The sequence below is a fragment of the Calonectris borealis genome, chromosome 5 (assembly GCF_964195595.1).
Source record: "Calonectris borealis chromosome 5, bCalBor7.hap1.2, whole genome shotgun sequence".
In the NCBI taxonomy this organism is placed as follows: domain Eukaryota; kingdom Metazoa; phylum Chordata; class Aves; order Procellariiformes; family Procellariidae; genus Calonectris; species Calonectris borealis.
Window position 1 is genome coordinate 26,088,934 of NC_134316.1, and position 24,637 is coordinate 26,113,570.

At 42.7% G+C, this 24,637-nt stretch overlaps 1 protein-coding gene across 9 annotated transcripts in view; it reads right to left on the reverse strand.

Annotated features, from left to right (window-relative positions):
* Positions 1–22,444: 22,444 nt before the first annotated feature.
* GPATCH2L (G-patch domain containing 2 like) overlaps positions 22,445–24,637 on the reverse strand; it is a 32,637-nt gene continuing 30,444 nt past the window's right edge. For all 9 annotated transcript variants that reach the window (XM_075151468.1, XM_075151464.1, XM_075151461.1 and 6 more), the window contains one exon: positions 22,445–23,432. In XM_075151468.1, the coding sequence (XP_075007569.1) occupies positions 23,373–23,432 (60 nt within the window). In that variant the 3' untranslated portion in view covers positions 22,445–23,372. The remainder of the gene's footprint in view (positions 23,433–24,637) is intronic.

The following is a 24,637-nucleotide window of genomic DNA, read 5'->3' on the forward strand; positions in this document are numbered from 1 at the left end:
TACTGAGAAACATGAACACGTTCATCTCTGCCCTGTCACAAAATCGGCCTGCCCCACAGTTAAGCAGGCTCAGAGATGACTAACCTTGCTGACCGCCACAGGCAGTGGCTGTCTGTAACAACCAACAGGTGGAAGAGCCAAAGGGCAGTTTAAGGCTCAGCAACACCGCGCTCGCTTGTATGATATGTGCTCCAAAGTAATCTCCGCCCTTACCATATTCCTTCCTCAGGCATTTCTGGAGCAGCAGGGCAGAGCCCAGCGCTGGGCTGCAGGCGCTGGCCGCAACAAGAGTTAACCAGCTGCGGCTGCTCATTTACAGGGTAAAGAGGAGACCACCAGCACAGGCAGGAGGAAGAGCAGCCGGGGGCAGGAGGCAGCAGAGACCTGGCAAAGCACTCTCCTCCCTGCTCTCTCTCTAGCGGTTCTGCGGGCGATTACTCTGGAGCACCCAGCCATACCAAAATCAATAAACAATTTCTACGCAGCCCAGGGAACTTTGCCACACTTAATAAAAGTCTCCAGTCACAGTTATGGCTTCATTTCACCTTAACGTCTTCTTTAACTGTCCCTTCTTTTCAAGATCAATTAGAGGCACGTGCAAAGAGAATAAAAAATAAAACAAAACAAAACAAACAACAACAGGGAAAAAAATAAAATGCAAGGTCAAACCAAGCAGCCCAGCTTTCTCCCTGCCCTCATCACTCTCCTGAGGCGAACATGGAAATACAGGGACTGACAGGTAACACATGGGGACACCTTGTTTACACATGCTCATTGCAGCCTCTGGTTCTGGGCACAGATCAGCAAGAGACCAGACTTATTTAGGAGAGCTGGAGTATTTGGTAAGACTTAACTGAGCCTGTAGAAGACACCTTTGTTCCCTGCAATTTCAATGCAAATTCAGCACCCCTGAAAAATTCCGAATACAAAAGGTGAACCTCTACCTGTCCTCAAAAGGGATATAGCACAGGCACCTTTAAGTAGGTCTTCATCTTGCTCTGGGATGATTCCCAATGATGCTTTGGCTTCTGATGAGACATCCAGAATCCTGCCACTGAATCATCCTCTGTACCCCAGTGACTGACAAGAGGAAAGGGGTAATGAAGGAGAGTAACTTCCATTAATAGCAACTGGGGACAAATAGCTGCATTTCGGTCTCTCCTCCCACTTTGGAAATTGTGGTGCTAATATTGCTTTGATGTTGTGTATTCAGGTTGAAAGTGTTAGAAAAGTTGTTTGTGGTTTTTTGGTAACTTCTCTGAAATAGCTGGTTCTGCACCTGGGACATCTGCTTTTGAACAGAATATATGACAGTCACTTTGTGGAGGGCCTGGCCCATATGCCAGACCTTCAGTCCTTAAGAGACTCCTTGAGTTCAAATGCTTCCTCAGTTAGAACCCAGAGTCTCTGCCCTGGCTGAGCCGAGCCTGCAGGCCACCATGGCTATTTCAGTCAATAACAGCTGAACCAACTCTTTCATTGCAACGTTTTAGACCCATGCAAAATAAGGTTCAACAGCTCTATGCCCCTGATGCCACCACTGCCTTTAGGTCCTTAACCAGAACTGTATAGCGGAAGCAGACTGAAATCATTACAACTCCTCAATTCTTCTCACTGCTGCAAGAATCAGAAGGGAAGATCCGCTTTGCACTCGTCCCATCAGGCACGGGAAGCAGTCACCAGAGAGAAACCCCGGGGAAGCAGCAACTGGGGGGACCGACCTGTCCAGGGAAGACACTGCTAAACTGCCTCCGCTTGGCAGCACTGGCGCAGGAAGTACAATTCCCACAGGTAATAGTTTGGCCTCTTAGATTGCTCTAGAGAAATGGATCCTCCCACTGAAAGCATAGCTTGGGAGCACAAAGCATGGCGCCTGCAGAAAGCAGGACAACACTTGCCATCATGCCACTGTCACCAGCAAAACATCTCCCCAACTTAGACCTCGATTCAAAAGTGCATCTATACTGAGCCTGGGTCTCCTCTTGTGCCTCCTTCACCGGAGCAGAGAGCACAAAGGAAGAAGTTTTGGATCAGGCAGACATCATTCTCCACCTGGCTCCCACTGCTTTGGAAGGGCACACAGAGAACGAAATGCATGCACACAGTCAGCAGGGCAGTCTGGCTTTTGAAACTAAAAACTCCAAAGAAGGAGGACAATAGTAAGATATAAGGAACAAAAATGCCCTCAGCCTTCAATCCAAATCATATTTCTCTGATAACATCTCTAAAGTGTAGGCTCTGCTCCCCAGCTAGATCTCTATTCAAGACACATTTCTTGTCTTGGTTCCTCTTCTTCCTGCCTATACATGCCTTCATACGTGTATCTTTCCTGATGCTTTTCAATGTGCTTTAGCTGGTATCCTGAGATGCCCTGGCTCAGGTCCTGAAATTAAGGACAATTAATTCAGCAATCAACAGTTCAGCAGTCTCTCTTTTTTGCCATTTTATTTCACACTAATGTCATCACAGATCATGTTTCATCCTGCCCTTCCTCTCCTTTACTACTTGTGGCCTACACCCACATCTGGTCTCTGTTTGGACAGTACAGTCTCTGGACAGTAAATGCTCCTATTCGAAGTCTATAAAGCCTCAGGATCAGCTGGACTTCAGGATTGACCAGAACCTTCTATGGACTACAGTAGTACAGAAAGTGAGGAAAGACTGAGTTTACAATGATCCCACAGGCTACAGCAGTTGCTCAGGGCATCACCTTGGTCGGTGGATTGCTTTGCTGAAAGAACACTTCTTACACCTCCCAGATAGAAGTACTACTTTTCCAGGAGGCCACCCAGTGACTTTTCTTCGCATGACCCTGGCTGGAGGAGTTTAAAGCTCTTCAGCCACCACTCACTGGACACTGTGCAGATTTTTCAGCGTGCTCACACCACAGCAACTCTAAAATAACCCAAGTATGCATCAGATGGAGTGAAGCATTTCAAAGCAGGTTATACAAACCTGCGCCTGGTTATATCCTCATAATTAGAGGCCTCTCAGGGAACATTGAGATCACCAATATATTAAAGAACACATCAGAAACTAATAGGGTGTTAAATATTTCCAACTGAGAAGAGCCTACATGGCTGGGAGGAGACAGCTCTAGTAAAAGACTGTATGCTGCTGCATCACAAGCCTTCAGCAAGAGCAATGATTTTCTTGCTTGCAATATTTTACAGACTATTCAAGGCTAAAGAAAATCTACCTTTGCTATTTAAACGCGAAATATCTCAGTGATACTCTGTGATAAGGAATTGGTCATCACCTTAATATTTAATCTTGCACCGTGGTTCTACTGCCTGTGTGAGGGGGTACACAGCAAGGCCCAGAAACTGCGACCTACAACAGAATGCAGTGACAACCACCACATCTATAAAATAATACAAAAATACTGTTTGAGTAGCACCTGCTTTGGTTGGGAAAGAGAAGAGAGCTAGGCAGAATGGATGTGGAGGCCAAATAATGAAGGTCCAAATTTGTCACTTGCATGGAGCCACTAAAAACATCACTTGAAACAAAAGAATTCAGTGAAAGTATCACTAGGACAAAGGTGACTGGAGGGATGAGATCTCGTAAACCATCTGCTTGTTGGAGTCAGAAGAGAACTTTCTCCTCCACTAACATGTTACTACACATTCACTACACATCAAGTTTATATCTACCTGGAAAGCACCAGTTAGATGCAAGGCACTCTCCCAGGCTGTGACAACACAAGCTTTCCATTAATAATCCATAATGCCACCAAGAAAAAAAAGAGGTGCACAGCATTTTCAGAACTGCCAAAGATTCTCACCTGCCCATTCAACCCAATTTTATAAGCATACACTACAGGTGTAAGCAAGCTAATTTCCTACACCATCCCGCCTTCCCTCCCAATGTCCAAGCACTTGGCTACATCCAAGCAAGGCCAGGAGGTGACCATTAGCATTAACAGTGTCTTGCCTCCACGGAAGCAAAAACAACTTCAGGGACCTGATTCTCTGGGGATAGAAAAGAAAGATCCTCCAGAAGAATGGTAAGAAGCCATTAACCACAGGCTGTATAAGAACCAACTGCTGCAGTTGTTCAAGGATGAGACTTACCATGGCTGAAGAAATTTTTCTTTTTTGGAATAAGGAAGCACCTTATATAGAAGCTTCTTCCTATGGTACTTCCCAAACACTTGATGGTTTCCATATTTACAGAAAAACCTGTCTCTATGCTGAGCAACCAAGGGTCCTCATCTAGGGATGGGAATGGAAACCTGGTAGGATGTGTAAATGGGGCTGGATCGTGTAGCCAAACTCAATAACATCCAATTCATAATGACCTGTCATAATCCTGTGCCAGGATATAGGGAAATGGACCAAATGGTTTCCCAAAAGGAGATCTATGTTGGAGGGGGGGAATGGTAAAAAACACAAACTGAGCCTAAGCTTCTGAGCATTGCATTGCATCCCCTGGGTACAAGAGGGAAATGGAAGGGCAGCTTGAGAAACAGGTCTCTTTTCCCTGATCCCTCTACTGCTGGCAAGGATGTGATTTTATACAGGAAAAATAGAGCACTAGAAGTGTCTGGAATAGAAAAGCTCACAGCTCTTTTTCCCCTGCCAAGGTGACAGCCCTAAGGACCCAACAAAGCAACATATCTGCTTGTCTTACTCTTTCAAGGATCGCTTCAGCTGTGGCATTGTACTGCACCCTCCCATCCAACTGGGATCGCCTCCAGTGGCAATTATGCTTCAGCTGAGAGGAGGAAGGATTTAATACAGGAATTCCCTGATGCTAATGCCTTGCCAGAGGTGCATGAAGCATTCCAGGTTGCCAAGAGGCCTGACAAATATACAGTCACTTGGGACAAGGTCTTTTGTGCTTTTTATGGGCTGATGTCCTCTCACAACTGGAAGTGGAACTGATAACCAGCAATACAAGTCATTGCAGCACCTGACAATGAGACCATCCTGCCCTTTAAATCAACCTGCTTTAGTGCTTTCCTAGATGGAAAAATATAGTCAAATGTCATGCTGTTTCCTCAAACCCAGACCCTCCAAACCCCAGGAGCAGACAGAGTAACCGCACTTCTGCATCTGAGAATTACTCAGCACAGCCCCCTCTGCCTTGGATGGCAACTCCATTGCCTGGATCACCTCCCCACAAGCACAAGAGGGCTGGAGAGTTAGGCTCTCTCTTCAGCTGTGGAGGAACATAACCACTACATCTGTGTGCACCCAGGCATGCAGAGCTCAAACAGTACTGAAGCATTAGCACTGCCCTCACAGGATGCATGTGGCCTGGCTCCCCTGGACGTGGCAGATAGGAGAAGATAGAGACCTTTTTGGATTTGAGTGCACACCTCAATCAACCAGGTCTATTTTGGGCTTCTTTTTTTTTTTCCCCTTCTTTTTCTTTTCTTTCTTTTTTTTTTTTTTTTAAATGGCCGTTCTTTCTCTTCTGGCTTCACAGAGACCTTCAGGACTCCAGAATCCTTCAGCATTCTCTGTCTGACAAATTTTCATCCACCTTACCTACTAAAAGTGGGTAAGAAGAAAAAAACATCTGTGCTCAACAGGGCAGATGGATTTGTAAAGCTAGATGGGGCAGGGCAAGCTGAGAGTTGTTTGTTGATATGACAGCAAACTTGAGGATGGGCTCAAGACACAAAAAGGTGAGAAAGAGTGACCCCTGCATTGCCCAGTGTGTCCCTCATTCCTTCTGAGACAAGTTTGTCACTCCTGTGAAATCCTCACTTGGCCATCTCATCCTCTAGTGATTCGACTGCTTAGCAAGCGTTCCCGTTAGCAAACCCTAAGCCTCCCTTTCGCAAGTGGCAGCCTGCTGTAGAAGGCAGCTACTTTACCAGGCAATAACACCTGGTGGAGAGAAAATTCCTGTAAGCAGATTCCTTGCGACTGAAGCAGCAACCTTGACCAGTCACTTCAGAGCCTTGTTACATCCATAATGATACTGTCTCCACCTTTCCCTTCCCCCCAGCATGAAAGATGAGTGGTTGTGTGGAACGAGTCCCCGAGCTGTGATGGGAATCCGTCTCGCTTGGCTGCAAAAAATATATATATCCTGGTATGGCTGTGATGAATCCTTTCATTATTCATCTGCAATTGCCCTGCTACTGCTGCTGTTCCGTTCTCACTCTCTCTCTTTCTTTTATAAATAAAAATGGAAACAGATTAATGACAAATGTTGACAGTGATTGCTTTTAAACAGCCACACCTGAATGTGGGCTATGGGGGAGGAACAGTGGCAGAGCAGCATCAGAGGGATGGAAAGACCAGGAAAGACTAAGAAAGAGTTGGGAAAAGATAAAGATGCTCACTCCAGCTGGGCTAGATGAGCAGCGACTGGAGCAAGGTATCCTTCTGGTGATGAGGATCTCAATTTGCTCCAACAAATGAGCTCTGGATTAACAGAGCTATGTATCAAAATATTTGAAATAACTAGCAGTAGCCAGCTGTCGTGTCAAAGATACCCTGGAGAGAAGTTTGCGGAGACTCCAGCAAAATATTCACAGGATGAAATGGCAACACACAGAGAGGCAGTTACACACAGCAGTCCCCACTGATGAATAAATAGTACCTGATAATGCCGCTCATCCCATTCCACTCCTGGAGACAAGTGAACAACATCAAGGCTCTAGTTTGTGCAACCACCAAAGCCACTTGTTTTTTGGGAATGTGGCTCAGACAGGCAACGACTGTCTGCGACCAGTCAGGCCACAGGTTGACACAGTGAGTGAATGCATCCAACGGAGGCAAACCTGGCCTCATGACACCCTTCCCTGTTCATTCTCACTGCACGAAGAAACACAACAAGCATTTTATTGTTATCACTTCTCTATATACCTCTACTCCTATGGTGATACCCAGTGACTGTAGTCTCCTCCTCTAGGTCCCAAGTTTCCTACCTCAAACACCGCCTATCCACCTGAAGATACCATGTCTGCTAAAATCACCTTCTAATTAACCATTTCCAAGGCTATCTTACCTTTCTGCCATTGGTTACACCTTCTAGCTAGCTCCTCATTCCCATCAAACTGTTTGGCATAGCATTTGAGAGCAGAGATGTGCATGGTGTCATTGCTGCTTGCTCCTTGCCAGCCTCCCACTTAACTGAGCCCATTTTCATCCTTCTCTCAGAATTGCTCCTGCTCTTTCGGTGCCAAGCCATCCTCCTGTCCTGCTGAAAGCACACTGCTCCTTGGACTCTTTTCAACAGCATCTAATGCAAGACGTTACAGCACAGAAGCCTTCGCCAACATCCAGTGCATAAACAAAGACCAGATACATGAGAGGAGAGAACACACTGTCAGCATTTAGCAACACAAATTGCGAACAGGGGGAGTTCTCCATCCCTGTTCTCTCAGCAGCCAAAAGCCATCTGAGCCAGGATCCGTTCATCGCTGAATGGCCCCTCATCTTCAGGACTGAGAGTCTCAGTCCCCCCAGTATCCACCCCTCTCCTCAGGCTCTGGGGCCAGTAGTTGCATAGTTACTTGTGTAGTTCCTTAGGACAGCCTCATGAGAGAGTGTCAGCTGTTGCCTTGCCTTGGAAACTTTATTAGCTTTGATGTTGTTTGTTGTTTTCCAAATGAACACCCTGCATTAACCCACATGAAGTTTCAGCCCTCCCAGCATTGAGCAGATTTGAACTCTGTGGAAAGACAGAAGATCTGGAGTCTATTGACCTTCACACCCCATCGCAAAGTCCACCTTTCACTCAAGCTTATGTTTAATGAGATGACATGAAGTGCCTAAGTAACGGGGTATATAGTATTCATGTCAATATAAACTGCCCAAGCGAAGGCCTAGTCCAGCCTGTCTCTTTTTCCTCCTTTATCCTGCCCCTTGTGTCTCACAGCTTTGCCCCTTTGCCCTTGTTCTGACTCTTTCCTGATCCTCCCATCAGGTGACAATTTGAATTTTAAAGCCATTTACACTCCAAAAGGTGCATAATCAGATTTTTATCCCGTACTTTTCTGATGTGACTTTTTTATTATGACATCAAGTACTGACCCATAATAAGGATGTAAATGCCCACTTTAATGTCTATTACCAGTATCTGCAGATGCATATAAAATTATAGTATCATCACATAACTACATATTAACCTCTTGAGCTCCATGACAGACAAACTCTCCAGGGAACACTGTATTCCAATTTTCAATTACCAGCAGTAGTTCAGTGAGAAGTTGTACCCATCCATATCCTAAACACCCAAGGTACTTGCAGAATGATAGAGTGTAGTCACATTCCAAATACACCAGTTCCGGTGCTTCCAGTTGCCAGCTATTTGTGACAAGCATTTGGGTCCTTCCCGGGAACAAATACACAGTTACATTTAAGTATACATACAGGTGGGATGTAGCTTACCCGGAAGAAATTTGTTGTTTTCAGCACAGTTGTTTCTGAGTAGCGCACAATCATCACTCTACCCACAGCGATTAGCAGAGAGAAGATCAGGTGTACAGCAACAAACCATGTGTCGTCTTTTATGCTTCTGTTGAGCAAACAATGCACTTTGCTCTGAAAAACGCCCATTTAGCACAGGTGTAAAGGTGCAATGTGTGAGCAAGGAATGATGTGGTCCACGATACTTTATTGCAAGGATAAGGATACCACAACTGCAGCTACCTGCCCAATCTCAAGATGGTATTCTTAGAAATTCAAACATTCTGATTTTCATCTTTCAGGCTAATGGCATCTATTTACATCAGAAATCGGGTATTCAGCTGTGAACAGAGCCTGCCAACCCACATCTGACACAAGAATCCTACAAAAACTTGGAGAGGGAGGTTGTTTGTTGTTGTTTTTGGTTGTTTTTTTTTTTTAAATGCAGTAATTTCTGTAGAAGATCTAGACCTAAGAGTCAATGGAGAGAACAGAACAAAGCATAGGATAATAAAGACAAAAGCTAATAGCATTTTTTCTTCGTACCTTTCCCCTTCTTTCTGATACAGCTCAGTCAGATGATTGATTCTGGTTCCAAAGAGGGCCTCTGACCTGAGGGCATTTTTCCCAAAATATACACTAAGATTTCCGATATTTTAAAACTCTGCTGAATTGGGCATTAACAGGCAGCCTATCATTTGTTAAATAACAGCCAGGTTTTCTGCACTGAACAGTCATTACTTTGGAGTTTAGGGAAGAGAATCAGAGGACAACACTTGAAATATCAATGCAAGATATGAGTCAATAGTCATACCATCCTATGATGTTTAGGTAAAAGTATATAAAGTGTAACTGCTCAAGAGCAAGTTTTCACCTGCCTATTGCTCTTTCTCATCTCGTAGTAGACAAGCTATTTCACAGCAGACGCTCTGTGATTTGGGTTGCTATGCATTTGGGCTGCTCTTCCACTTTCAATTCCTTTGAAGTCCAGGAATCATAGATATTTCCAGAGACAAAGCATATTTTGGGATGCTAAAATACCATATAAGGAAACTCCAATACAAAGTGAATACATACCAAAAATTCCCAGCTCAAAAATAATTAACATCTATCTATCTACCTACCTATATATATACACACACATATCTGGTTACAGATAAAAATACTCAAAAGTGAAGAAATTAACTGCCATCCTAATTTGTCCCTCTATGCATACACATTACAATAATGCCAAATCAAATGATCACACAGTTTATCTTCTATGAGACTCCAGCTTCATACAGAGCACAGAACACACTTCTGGAGAGGTGAGGGCCAAGAACTGAAGGAGATTGGGTCTGACTCATTTGCTGCTAAAGACAGAAAGGACAAAGCAGAAAACTGCCAAGGCAAAGTTCTTGCGATGAAAGCAATTGACCACCAGCCCTGGAGAGATGCCTGCCTGTGGCCATCTCTCTATCTGAGAAGCCAGAGAGAGACTTCAGCAATGAGGACACTGCTCCTCACCTCAACAGTAATTGTGGCTGGATTTGCAGAAGCTCTGAGCTCTCATAGCTGCTATGGAACTTTGGAGGAAATGTGATTTGAACCTACAAAAGGCTACAACGTAAGCCACTCCAAATTGGCAATGCCCGGGAATCTCATCTTGGGCCCCCCAAATTCAGAGATAACTCCTAGTTTTTGCTTCAGTCATTCTGACTTAAACTCCCCATCTATAAAGTAAGGGTGACAGTAACATCCAAATTCTCAGCACATAAATAAATTCATTAACATTCTAAGCTGCCATAGCAGGAGGTACCCTGAAGACACTAACAAGGAAATTACTTCTTCCCTCTTCAGAGTGGAGTCTGGATGCTGTGCAGTAAATAAAGCTTGAAGTCAGTCTAAATGAGGAAAAAAAAAAAACAAACCCAAGCAGCTGTACATTCAGAGAGCCTCAACCCTCCTACACCGACTGAGGCAGGAACCTAGTCTGAAGGAGGGCAGGGACAGGACATGACCCTCAAACCCAGCAACAAATCATGCAACTGCTTGACCGCATTGTACTGTGCACGCAGAAGGGCACCACTACAGCAACATCGGCCACTTGAATTGTAGCCTTGTTTGTCATGGGAGCACAAATTTTCCGGTTTGTTTTCTTTTTTATTGGGGGGGTGTGGGGTTAAAGAAGGTACTTGTTTAAATGTCTAAATAAATACGTAAACACAGGAAGCCTGTGGCTTAGAGTTGTGCAGCCTACCAATGTGGACAGGAGAGTGGGAAATGCCACCTGCCGCAGGGCAGCCCTGTGGTAGCCCCTGCGCTGCTCAAGTGCAGGGCAATGGCCGCACATCATAGTCCCTCTCCCCTCTCCTCGGAATCAGACTCTGCACTCCTCATTCCCACTCCTTGCTGTCTCCACAGTACCTGAAAGGACCAGCAAGGAATAAAAGGCTCACGAAAGCTCCCCTTGCTGCTCGTTTGTATAGGCTCCTTTCATGGTGACACTGGACAGCCAGGAGAGAAAACACAGGACTTCTTTCACCCACCATACAACACTCGGCATTAAGAGTGTCTTCACCTCTGGCTTTCTCAAAATGGGAATGCATGTTTCCCCACGGTGGGGAGCTAGGGGAGTCCAAGCACTTGCAAATTATGTGGTGAAGCTGGATGAAGAAAAGTCCTAAGGCAATACTGGTGAAACTCTCAGGAAGCTGGTGTCAAAATTACTAGAAAAACATCAGTGTCAGTGCTGGCATTAGTTTAGCAGAACCACTGGTTTACCATCACTGCGCCTGCAGGCAGTCTGTGAGGAAGAAGCTATGACACTTCTCAAAGTAAGATTTCTCCAACTAGATGCAATTTTAAAAGCATGTTTTGCAAAATCCATGTGTTTCATATGCTTAATGGCAGCAACTCCTGACTAAGAATCTGCTCTTGTTCTTATCTTTAGACACCTCCCTGTTGCTCCCCCACTAGAAATGAATGAAATTAATGTCATTTAGCATTTTGAAACTCATATACTATGTTTCATTTAAAAACTATTATCAAGTATCTGCTCTTACTGGAAAATTGCTTTACTTCAGTAAAGAACAAATCGTGTACCCCCAGATTTGAAATGCCCTTTATTTACATGTGAGAAACCCTCCATTAGTACGTAGCAAGTCTACTTGTATCCTACTTGTATTCATTTGTAGTTTCAGTTGATTCTCTGAGCTGGAAAAATATGAAGCAAGCATGGTCTGAAAAACATCAGAATAGATAAAAGCCACTACAGTCAGCCCTGTTACTGAATTTACCACCAGCTATTCAAACTGAACTGAGAAAATTCTCAGCCCTTGGGTGTAAAATTAAGGACATGTGAACAAGAACCATTCAGCTTTTTTTTTTTTTAAATATAGAAATGCCTCCAATTATCAAATGAAATGCTTCATTCCTCAGGAAAAAAAAAAGCAAGTAGGTGGAAGACTGAACCAGCTCATTATGATTTTTATATATCTGACATTTTGATCAACCCATAGTTGATCATGTTTGCCAAATCTGGGCCCTTCCCATAAGAGAATCTATTGTTAAGAGCTCTTTTCTCCTTGCTCCCAACAAAACCCAGCACATTTCACCAGGAATACTTCCCAATTCTCACAGGTGCAGCTTGCAGATGAGAGGGGAAAATCATCACTTTTAAAAATTGGACACCCTCTCTTCCCCCAATATAGTGTTGAGAACTTGAAGCAATTTCCAAAGGATCTTGATCTTTTTGTTTAAAAGCATTCAATCAACTTGGGATCTAATTTTTTACAATTTATCCCTTGGAACAGTTAATGTAGAAGGAGTCCTGTTTTGTTCTTTCCACAAGTGTGCATAGCTGTTGATACTGGGACACAAATATATGCAAAAGAAAATTCAAAGTCCACTGCTCATTTGATCTTTGAAGCCACCACGATCATGGTAAAAAAGAATGATGCCAATCTATCTTAAAAGGATGTTAGTTTTGGCAAAATGAATAGGTATCCATTAATCTATCAATTGAGACTGACCTGCTCATTTAAATGAAATTCCCTTTGGGACTGGGCAGATCTGAAGCAGTGACTTGGAAATGAAAGGCTACTTAAGAATCTCTGGAATTGTTTCAAATTCCAAACAGAGAGCATCTCGCTTGTCTAGAGACTACATCATGACAAACCGGGAAACAAACAAAATCATTGCAAAAAACAAAGAATGGACATGATAAATTACCTCAAATCCTTCACTCAAGTTTGCAATTCAAAGGAAGAAAAGCATAGTAACTCCCTACAGACCTTCAGGTTACAGTTTATACTTAAAGAAACGGTCAAGGAAGCATGCAGATTATGGACATTCCAATACTGTAAATCTAGTTAGATGTCAGTGAAGCCTCTCTTCTCCCACTCTCAACTCAGTCCACTTTATATCAGATAAAACACTTCCTTCATATATTGATTTATTTCCAGTTTCTATAATCAGAACAAAGATTCTGCAAGGGCCTCATTCAGAGAATACACATCATGTTTAAGACAGAGGTATACAAGCAAGAATCTTCCTTAATTTACACGTTACCCCCAAAATACAGTTCTAGGAACCTGGAATCCAATCCCTATCAAGCAGTTAAATCTTATGACCACATAAAACATTTGGGACATGCACAGTGCACCTCTTTAAAGATTTTGAGTAGACCTGTTCGTGAACTATCTCTAGGTAAGCCCTCTGGGACAGAAGGAGGCAGCTAGAATGCAGCTGATGGTAGCTTTGGTTAACTGTCTGGTGTTGCTGAACTTGAGAGAAAATTCAACAGCTTCAGCAGCGCCCAGGGGCTCTGGTCAGGCCAGACCAGTCTCAGTTCATGGCACTCTTAGAAGAGTTCCCAGCAATGAGGTCTCACATACACCAATCTGGGCAACAAAAACAAATGCCAGCATGGGACATTAATGCTATTAACAGACTTGAGATCTGAAGCAACAATTCAAATGTGGCACTATTCCATGAATGGAATTTTACATTCATTTTGAAACAAAGGTACAGTGTAATGTATTTTAAAGCTGAAAAAGCTGAACAAGTCACTGTTCCCTAATGTTAGAGAACAGACTACCAGAAAATTGCTTCCTCCAGTCACATCATCTCCTCTCAGATGAGTGCAGAAGAGCTCTTCCACTTGAAGAAACCTATCATCTGCTCCTTCGATGTGATAGTAAAGGCTGCAGGCTACCAAAAGGGCACTCCTACAAGGAGGCATCTTCCTTAAATGCATGAGAGAGAAAAGCAGAAGTAACTGCTATAGTGGTGAAGAAAGATATTGGATACTTTTTTGGGAAGTATCCTGTCAAGGTAATAAGCCCACTGATGCTCTCCCTCATCTGTTTTTGATTTCAGTGCAATGTGCAGGCAGTTCACACAGCTGAGTGAATGAACTGAGACAGAGCTGCTGAAGCTGAGCATGTACACAGGGAACACTATGCCAAGACAGCAGAACTCTAGCTACCAGTACAGCAAGAAAGGGGGAACCCTCATGAAGGATGCTCTTCAACCGAGTGATCGTGTAGGTTCTGAAGATTGCACACTCATATGTCATTATCCTACTCACAAATAAACTGGCATGCAGAAATTATGCTTCATTTCAATTGGCACAGGTAAATTTTTTCTCACCTCACCTTCCCATGCAAATTTCATTACAATCTTTTGGTAACACCATAAGACTTCCATCACCATGACTTTTCCCTATGTTTGCCAAAACACTTCCTATTTTTCAACAGATCTCTATACTGTAGAAAAAAGTCTTCTGCCTTCTCTGAGGTTCTAAACCAGAAGCAACTATCATTTCATGTAGACTGACCTTCACTATAAAATTGACCATTCAATGTCTTTTAGATGCCTCTGTATTTATTTCAATGGCTAATATTTGGCTACAACATTCCTTCCATAAAGCTGCTGTCTTCAAATTGAAGCCTGAAGGTACACAGAAGCTACTGCTTCCCACAATACTTTGTTCCAATGGTTAATCTGTCCTCACTGTTAAAAGCTCACACCCTATTTCTAACTTGAATTCATTTGGCTTTAGCTTCAAGTTCATTTTTATGCTCATCTGCTCAAGACAAAAGACGCTTTATTACCTAGTATTTCCATTTCCATAAAGGACTTTCTACCACACAGGCAAGACATCTCTGATCTTCTTCTGATAAAACTAAACAGACTGAGCTCTTATGTATTCCAAATTATAAAAACTGTCAGTCCAAAATCGCACTGTAATACTGCTAAAAGAAATGCAATGCATTTTAGAATAAAAAAAAAAAAAGATTATTGTTGCTTTCTAGGATTGAAAAGCATTGAAAAGCAGTGATAAGAACTTTAGATTCAGAATCAACTGCCTGAATATCACTTTTATAGTAGTGTTAACCATGTTTGGGCAGCAAGGGCTAGCATGATGTTTGGATATATGAGTATATGAAGCTTGAATAGCAATAGGGAAGCAAGTGTTCCTTTTTCCGTAAAGAATACTCCACGTGTAGACATTAGAACTGAAAGCAGATGGATGTGGAATACTGGTGATTTTCATGCACGAGCATAATTAAAGGTTAAATGACAAGTTTTACAGTGTGAAGCTTATGAAAAATTACTTATATGGTTAGTGGATTACATAGGACTTGTTGACTGGGTTTAGGTAGTTATACATGTCAAAGAAGCCTAATCGTAAAAGAAGACTAGGACTTTTCAATCTTGCTGAAAAAAAGCATGGCAAGAAACAATGTCAGGATGTTGATATTAGGAAAAAACTTTTCCAAGAGAAGATGCAATTTCCTTATAAAGAGGGTAATTAATAAGAAAACTGATTACCAAGAAAGATGAGCTAATCCTTACTTGATGTTTTTAAAGTCAGATTACATGTCCTTCTAAAAATATAATTAAATCCAGTTGCAGGATAAATACTATAGCCAAAAGGTTCACAAAACTTTTCTCCAGCCTTGAAGAAAGAGTTTGTAAATCTTTTTGAGACAGGACACTGGGCTAAGAGAACATAAAAGGAAAGTATCACTATATAACTACTTCGTCCTTACAGTACCCCCTAGGCATCCAAACCCAGCCACTGTGAGAGACAGAATACCGAGCCAGACAGACCTTTGGTCTGACCCAGTGCAGCCTTTCTTATGCTGTTCATCCCATTTCCTTCAGAGGTTACAAGGAAAAGAGGACAGCTTTGTAAAACCCTGATCATCCTCATAATACTGGCAGCTCTGCTTTAAGACAGTGAATACTCTGGGTCATAAACACAGGGCTCAGCAATACTTTTTCTGATTATTGTCTGCAGATATATATACTTTGCATCTTTCTCTGATATAACAGGCTATGCCAGTCCATTTTCCACTTTTACCAATTCTTTGAGTTGGTACAAGAATTCTCGTTTCCTGGTATGTCAGTTAACACATCTTTGTCAACTCACTGGAGTCACACTAACAGCCAGGTTTGCAGTTGGGAAGGCATTTTGCCCACCCCGAAGTTGAGAAGGATGTTGAAGGTTCCCTCTGTCTCCACAACGTAAGTCTGTCACCTGACTGAGGGCCAGCCATGCACCCGCCTCCAGGCACTGGTGACAGTTTAGTCTCCCTGCACTTGCCTATGGCACAGTTTACTTTCTTAAGAATGAAACGCTTTGGTATAATTAAAACATGGTGTTCTCTATGCTGAGTTCAATCCTTGTACTGTGTAAAAGTTAGTGGCCTAAGATAATCTTGTCTTGCCTTCTGTATAGCAAGTGGCCTCTTATGCTTTATGCCTTAAGAAGCACTGCTGTAAAGTATTTTTCCGTATTTGATGGTACAAAAGCAGGATGTCTCAAGCACAAAACACAAACTGGAATAGAATGCAGGGGACAAAGACACACACAAAGACACATTGTGATAATGCAGTATCACAATGAGAACAGAAGTTTGTCCTCCTTTGATAGACTCCTAACAGACTATTAAAATACATTTTCTGAACAAATGACTAGTAGTGTCCTTCAGTTTTGCTTCACTGAAATGTTTTCTGGTTATGAAACTGTTCCTCAAGTCAACAAAGCAAAGTTCTTATCCACTTTACATAATTCCTTTTTGATATCCAGGCACACACATTGTTTTTTGTAGCATCTTCTTTCTTCAGTGCAGAAGGAGTTACAATAAAAGAGGCACTCAATCACCCTTCTTGTTGCCCTTCCTCCAATTTCCCTTCTCATCCTCTGCCCACAGAGCAGGGGCACAGCCACAACGTAACAGCATAAGCTTCTACAGTTCGAAGGACAGCACTAACCCTCTCAATGTCATTATTCAGGAATGCTGGCAAGACACACCTCCGCCTACCACAATCATGAAGCTAATTTATCATTCAGAAGCACTAGTCCCATCCTCTTACGGGTTTCTCTCCAGCTACTGTTTTGTTGCCCTCTTCAGTCTTTACTGTACCTTACCTTAAAATCATAAATCCCTAAGGCTAGAAACTACACTCCTTTAATTTGCACTTCTCCAGTACCTACCAAACTGGGCATTAAGCCTCACTAGAGTTCACTGGAACTACTGGAAATGTGCAAAGAACAACTACTAAATGTGCTCCTCCCAGCTCTCGATTTCTCTTTCATTGAATGTCTGTCTTCTCCCTGTACATAAAGCAAGCCCCATTTGCAAAAGTATGTCTTTATAAGACTGGTCTCTGTCATTTATGAAAAATTGTGGCAATTGCATGAAGTCGTCAGTGACAGGAAGGGGTACATATCATGTCACCTTTCTAAAAAGGCAGGAAGGAGGATCCAGGGAATGACAGGCTAGTCAGCCTTACCTCGGTCCCTTGCACCTTTATGGAGCAAGTTCTGGAAGCCATTTCCAAGCACCCAAAGGACAAGAAGGTGACTAGGAATCAGGCAGCCAGATTAAATGAGGGAAAAACATTCCTATGAACTTGCCTTCTGTGATGAAATGACAGCCTCTGTGGATGTGTACAGGGCAGTGGATGCTGTTTACATTGACTCCTGATGCAGTCTCTCATAGCATCCTTATAGCCAAATGGGAGAGCTATGGACTGGATGCCTTCCAGTAAGAAAGGTCAGTGAGAAACTGGCTGAACTGTCAGGCTTGAAGAATAATGATCAATGGTTAGAAATCTGTGTGATGGCCAGTTATGAAAAGCATGCCTCAGAAGACCATACTGGGATCAATATGTTCAGTGATCATTAGTGATCTGGTGGAAAGAGACAGAACATATTCTCAGCAAGATCAGAAATAATGGCATGTTGGGGAGGGGAGCCACTGATATGCTGGAGGGTGAGGTTACCACCCAGAGGGACCTTGACAGATTGGAGGAATGAAGAGACAGAAACCTCGTGAAGTTCATTAATAGAACAGAATATTTCAGTTGGAAAGGACCTACAATGATCTGCTAGTCCAACTGCCTGACCACTTCAGGGCTGACCAAAAGTTAAAGCATATTATTAAGGGCATTGTCCAAATGCCTCTTAAACACTGACAGGCATGGGCACTGACCACCTCTCTAGGAAGCCTGCTCCAATGTTTGACCACCCTCTCTATATAGAAGTGTTTCCTAATGTCAAGTCTGAACCTCCCCTGACTGATGCAGCTTTGAAACATTCCCATGCATCCTGTCATTGGATACTAAGGAGAAGAGATCAGCACCTCCCTCTCTACAGGTTCCTGAGGAGGGGAAGTGGAGAGCAAAAAGGTTGTCCCTCAGCCTCCTTTTCTCCAAACTAGACAAACACAGAGTCCTTAGACACTCCTTACAGGACATGACTTCCAGCCTTTCAGCAGCTTTGTTGCCCTCCTCTGGACACACTGAAGTACCTTCACATCCTTTTTAAATTGTGGGGCCCAGAACTGCACACAATACTCAAGGTGAGGCTGCACCGACACTAAATACAGTGGGATAATCGCCTCTTTTGACCGACTGGTTATGCTGTGTTTGATGCACCCCCAGGATGCGGTTTGCCCTCTTGGCTCCAGGGCACACTGCTGACTCATATAGAGCCTGCTGTCAACCAGCACCCCCAGATCCCTTTCTGCAGGGCTGCTCTCCAGCCACTCCTCTCCCAATTTATACTTGTGTCCAGCGTTACTCTGTCCCAGGTGCAGAATCTGTTCTTGTTGAATTTCATGCCATTGATGATTGCCCAATGCTCCAATCTATCCAGATCCCTCTGCAAGGCCTCTTGTCCCTTGAGGGGGTCAACAGCACCTCTCAGTTCAGTATCATCAGCAAACTTCCCTGCATCCAGATCATTGATAAGTATATTGAACAGAACTGTCCCTAGAATTGAGCCCTGAGGAACACCGCTGGTGACTGGTCACCAGCCAGATGTAGCCCCATTCACTACAACTCTTTGAGCCCTGCCATCCAGCCACTTCTTCACCCAGCGCACCATGTACTTGCTCCTCTCACAGTTGGACAACTTGTCCAGAAGGATGCTCTGAGGGACAGTATCAAAAGCTTTACTAAAATCCAGAAAAAACTACATCCACCACCTTCCCTCATCCACTAGGTGGGTGACCTTATCGTAGAAGGGTATCAAATTAGTTAGACAAGACTCTCCCTTTGTGAACCCATGTTGACTGCACCTGATGACTGCATTGCCCTTTAAATGCCTTTCAATAGCACCTAGTATGATCATCTCCATAATTTTTCCAGGTAGTGAGGTTAGATTAACAGGTCTGTAGTTTCTTGGGTCTTCCCTCACGCCTTTCTTGTAAATTGGAATAACACTGGCTAGCTTCCAGTCAGCTGGGACCTCCCCAGACTCTCAAGATCTTTGGTAGATGATTGAGAGGGGTCCTACTGTAACATCCACTAGCATGTTCAGTACTCTGGGATGAATCCCATCTGGCCTCATGGACTTATGAACATTCAACTGATACAACTGGTCCCTTACAATTTCAGTGTCCACAAATGGAAAGTCACTGTTCCTGCAGTTCCCTCCAACTCAGAGGGCCAGGCCAAGGTCTATCAGTATTATTAGAAACCAAGGCAAAAAAAGCATTGAACGCCTCCACTTTTTCTTCATCCCGATTTGTCAGGTGACCACCTTCAACAAGTATCGGTCCAATGTTTTCTTTAGACCTCTTGCTATTAATGTATTTCAAAAAGGCTTTCTTCTTGTTTGACACAATACCGGCCAGTTTCAACTCTAATTAAGCTTTGGTCTTTTGCGTTTTCTCCCTGCAGATGCAAACCACAGCTCTGTAATCTTCCTACAAAGCCTGACCTTGCTTCCAGAGATTGTACAATTTCTTTTTCCTCCTGAGTTCCAAGAGGAGTTCCCTGTTCAGACAAACTGGTTGCCTGCGCCACTTTCTTGACTTTCACCAGCACTCATGGACCCCTAAGTCCTCAAAAGCAGATTCCCAGGGGACACTGCTAACTAGCTCACTGAGTAGCTTAAAGTTAGCTCTCTTGAAATCCAGGGTAGCAACTCTACTGACCATTTTTCTCATTACATCAAAAATTTTAAACTCAATCATTTTGTGATCACTGTGGCCAAGACAGCCACCTACCATCACACCTCCAACAAGTCCTTCTCTATTCACAAATAACAAGTCTAGGAGGGCATCCTTCCTAGTTGGCTCACTGAGTACTTGTGACAAGAAATTATCTTCAACATACTTAGGAATTTCCCAGACTTGCTTGTCACAGCAGTATGGTATTCTCAGCTGATGCCTGGGAAGTTGAAGTCTCCCATAAGGACATGGAGAGAAGACAAACCTGGAAAAAGACTGGGGAGTCCTGGTGGACAAGAAGTGGAATATGAGTGAGCTGTGTATCTTTGAAGCAATAATCACATACTGGACCACCTTAGTAGAAGCACAGCTGCCAAATCAAGGCACATTATTATTCCTTTCTACGCAAGCATACCACATCTGAAGCACTGTGTCCTTCACTGCAAGTACTGTGTGAATACAGTGTGAGTTCTAAGGAATCTGCCTTAGAGGAAAAGAGACAAAACAATGCACCTAGTTCATTCATCTAAGACTGCTGCAAATATTCAAGCTACCAAAGTCTGAAGATGAATTTTGATAAATACCCTGGAGTAACAAGATAGATAATTCATTTAGTTTGTCTACCACTCAGGAGAATCAAATGTGGTCGAGAGCCTGACTGACCTGCAAATGGATTCTAACCTAGAAATAGGAAAGACAGGGCAGCTGCAAGAACTTGAGTCTCCTGGCTCTTCCAGAAAGTTGCCATGGCAGGAAGTATGGCTTACCAAGATAAGGCCTGCCACAGTTACTCTTCAGTACTGCCACAGGTACATTCAACCTCTAAAGGCAAGGAAGACCTCCTAGGAGCTTACAACCTAAGTAAGGGCTTAACCAGATGAACAGTGCTACTGACCTCAATAGGAAAATCTGATAAATTATCTTTCCCTGCCCCCAGAGAAAAATAATGTGAAGTCTGGCAACCCTCCCTCCCTGCTGCAATGAGTGAGACGAAGGCCGTTGATTCCTTAACACCTCAAACACCTCTCTTACGAAAGTTTTAAAATTGTCCTAACACCACAGAAGAAACAGAACTACTCTGAACAATACTCAGAATGTAGCAACATGTATCAGAATTGATTTTAAAAAGGGGAAAACAACGGCCAAAATTAAAAATTTTAGCTGAATGCTCAGTAATCTGAGTAAGTCTGTTGAATAGACTCAAATCAAGAGACGTTGTGGAAGATTGTTCATGAGATTAAAAACACTCAACTGCACAAATGCAATCCCCTTTTAGGGAACCACTCCCTGTCACTGAAACAGCCTGCAAGTTAGGTTACAAGGCTTCCAATCCTAAAATTTATCTACAGGTTGTCAGGAGAATGTGACCACCTTTCCCCTTCACTGTGTTCATGAATACTAGATAGTCAAGCTACTACACTTCAGGTTTACCTTCTCTTTGTATGTTCTAGATTACAGGCCCTCCAGTGCTGAGACTTCCTGTGCTACCTCTTAAGCACCTTTGCTCAAAATTAGTACAAAATAAGACAATCCAATGACTACTTTAAAACAGGAACACGCCTCTCTCCACAGCTTGTCCCGTAATCCAAACTGACCTCTGTACTCCTTCAGCAAGGTAAAAAGGCTTTCCCTGTTCTAATTAGTTCTAAAATGTACCACCACCGGGGAAAAAAAAAAAAAAAAAAAGTTTTGAGAAGGATTTATGTGGCCAGATCTGACAGTTTGCTTGGGCTGCAAAATATAAATCCAATTTGGATCTCTCCCCAAGAATAAGTAGGTATTAGGGGATCAGACATGGACATTGTGTCTGTAATATTACTGTATTTGTCAATCATGATTTAGTGAGTCATTCAATTTTTGTTTTGTGTATGTTATGACCATTTAACATTTTAATACAGAGTTAAATATAAATCACCGCTTTATATCCTCACAATCAAGTCTGTCCCTCAGCTATTTGATTTATAAGAGAGAGCAGAACACTGCAAAACCACTAAAAACATGCAAATTTTGTTATGTACTTAAGAGCACTAACTGCACCTCCACATTCAAAATGAATTTTACAAGCTTAAACGGTCCTGTCTGAAAGCTCCACCCAGTGAGGAAAGCAAAAAGAGTTCTATGTATACAAATACATCCTATTTTTAAAGGATTTAAGAAGCCATGAGGCCACCTGTTCCTTGACACCTGCTATGCAGGTATATATTCTAAAAACACAGCCCAAAATAAGCTCCAGACAGAGTAATTCAAGACAGGTAAGTGGAGTGTGATCAAGAATTCAAGAAAAGAGAGGGAAGAAATCACTCTCCATATATACTGCAACACAGAAGTTAACAGGGGACCAAGTGGAAGTGCTATGAAAACAAGAGAATCTTTTTTGTGTATGCTGCAGAGTAAAGTACAATCATCAGTAGGTGGATACACCTCCAGTAGATATAGCAGACAATACTTTTTGAAGGGAGGGAAAACATGAGACAGAAGTGGTCTGATCAATACCCAGAACGCTTTGAACTCAGATGATACTTTAAATGGCTTTTTTGTTCAATGGCATGTTAACTTCAACAGCAAGCATCCTTCAGAAATGCTAACAGTCATTTTTTTAATTTATACACCGAGAAATTGAAGTTTTGTATATCCTCTACCATACTCCAAGGATATTCAAGGGCTCAGGTTCCTTTCCAGGACACCAGCTTGCACATTTATGTCCAAGTAGTTCTCCCAAATCCTTATCCAGTAGGAGATTTAGGAAAGAACATGCAATACACAAGCAAGACTAAAGACATTCAGAACAAGGGGGAAGGAGAAGGTCTAATGGACCATGCTGCCAGTGAGCCAATGGCAATTTCTGAATGGACAAGCACCATATTCGCTTCGCTAGAAGCAATATGATTCGAGTCCATTAGCACATGGCCTGAAAACATTCTGCTAATACAGAATTCAGGTTCCATGTTTCAACTTGTTTGCATTCACTCCTCATTCCCCAGCCAAGAAAACCTCCTGGCCTGGAAGAAAGCAGGGGGAGACTTTTGCCTCCCTGGGCGGTAGTGGGACTTTCACCCAAAAAACGCCAAATGCACAAACAAGCAACATGTCCAGGGGGTGAATAAAGATCCAAAAACCCAAAAGAATCTGTACATGATCCAACACATATGAGCTGGCATCAGGAAAGGAGATGAATGCATAATAAATACAGCAATAGCAAGAACATTTTTAAAAGCCACTGCGGTCCAACACTGATTACCTTTTTTTAAACATAGATTCACAAACATGACTTAGGTATGTGGGCCACACAGATCAGTCTGGATGATGGCACGCATTACACACCAATACTGAAGATACCACTACTGCCAAACAAGACGTTTGGTGAAGACACACACCAGAGTCAAACACTTCCAAAATCCAGCAAGCTTTTACAGTTGCAATGCTTCCTTTTAGCTGTATCCAGGGCTCTTCTCTGGTGGCATTTTAAAAAAGTTACTGGAGGCAGCAATAGTGGCTTTCTCAGCTGCTGGTGTTTTCCCTGTCCACTCAGAGTTCTGGGATCTCAGGGATGGTGTTGCTGGTAGTTCTGACTCTGCTGCATCCATGTGGACAGATAAAGTTGCTGGAATATAAAATTGCAGGAAAGGGGGAACAGAGGAAGAGAGTAGGAAAGGGCAATAAAAAAAAAGTTAGAACAAGTGACTTCACGGCAAATGCCTCATATATATAATTTCTTATATGAAGGTGTTATTTACTGAGTTCCTACAAGTTCCCCTGCCAAATTCTTTTGAAATATAGGTTCTTGATAGCATTAACACCTTTGCCCTCATGATTCTCACATTCAGAGCTCCAAGTTCCCAGTCCACTAACTAGTTCTTTTAGTCAAAGTTCCTGTTGAAAATCAAGAGCTTTAGCTGTCCCATACTTAAACTGAATCAATTTATAATCACTCAGCTGAAGATAACTTGATCTCTCCACAAAGACTCAATTAACCCTGTACCTGAGAATTTTGAAGTCTCTGAAGGCTTGGCAAATTTCAGGTTGCAAAGCTCAGTTAAAGAGGAAAATATACCTCTCCTCTTTACCCAGTAAAGGCAGTACTATGAACCTCCACATATATCCAATATGGTAAATCAGCATATTATAACAAGCAGCTACTTGCTAAGCTAGATTGGAATCCATTCTCATTTTCTCAATAAAACTTCAAAATGGGAGAGGCTATAATTAGCAAGAGAGATTTGCAAATCCATAGCTCAACCCAACAGTCACCCAAATTTCCAGAAGGATTGTCAGAAACCTCGAGATATGAGAGTTTACCCACATTCTCAGAATCCTGAATCACTCAATCCTCACAAGCAGATCAGGGCAGGATAAAAAAAAGAGTAATTGCCACAGGAGTCTTTGGGGCAACCAGAATTTTTCTGAACAAATAACTGCTTCAGTACAAAACACATCTATTTTTCATTGTATTCTCACAACAGATAATAGTTGTGTGTTTTTATTACAAATTGTGTCTGCTGCTCTGTAGTGGATGAAGGATAAAGAGGCCATAACAAGCCTCAACTAGAGGACTGATCGCTTTGAAGTTTAAATAAAAAGCTGGTTCAATGCTTCAGGTTCCACACTCAGCAGATCTGGAACCCCAACAATCCTGCTTCTGTATATGCAAAACAGTGAGTCGTTCCCATACAACGACAACAACAGAGCTGATAACAGTACATTGCATATTTTACCTCTAGCCCATCAACTTCCTCCATGTGAAGGTCATATGAAACATGTAAAAAAAAGTAACTCATAGTCCTTAAACTAACAATCACCACCAATACT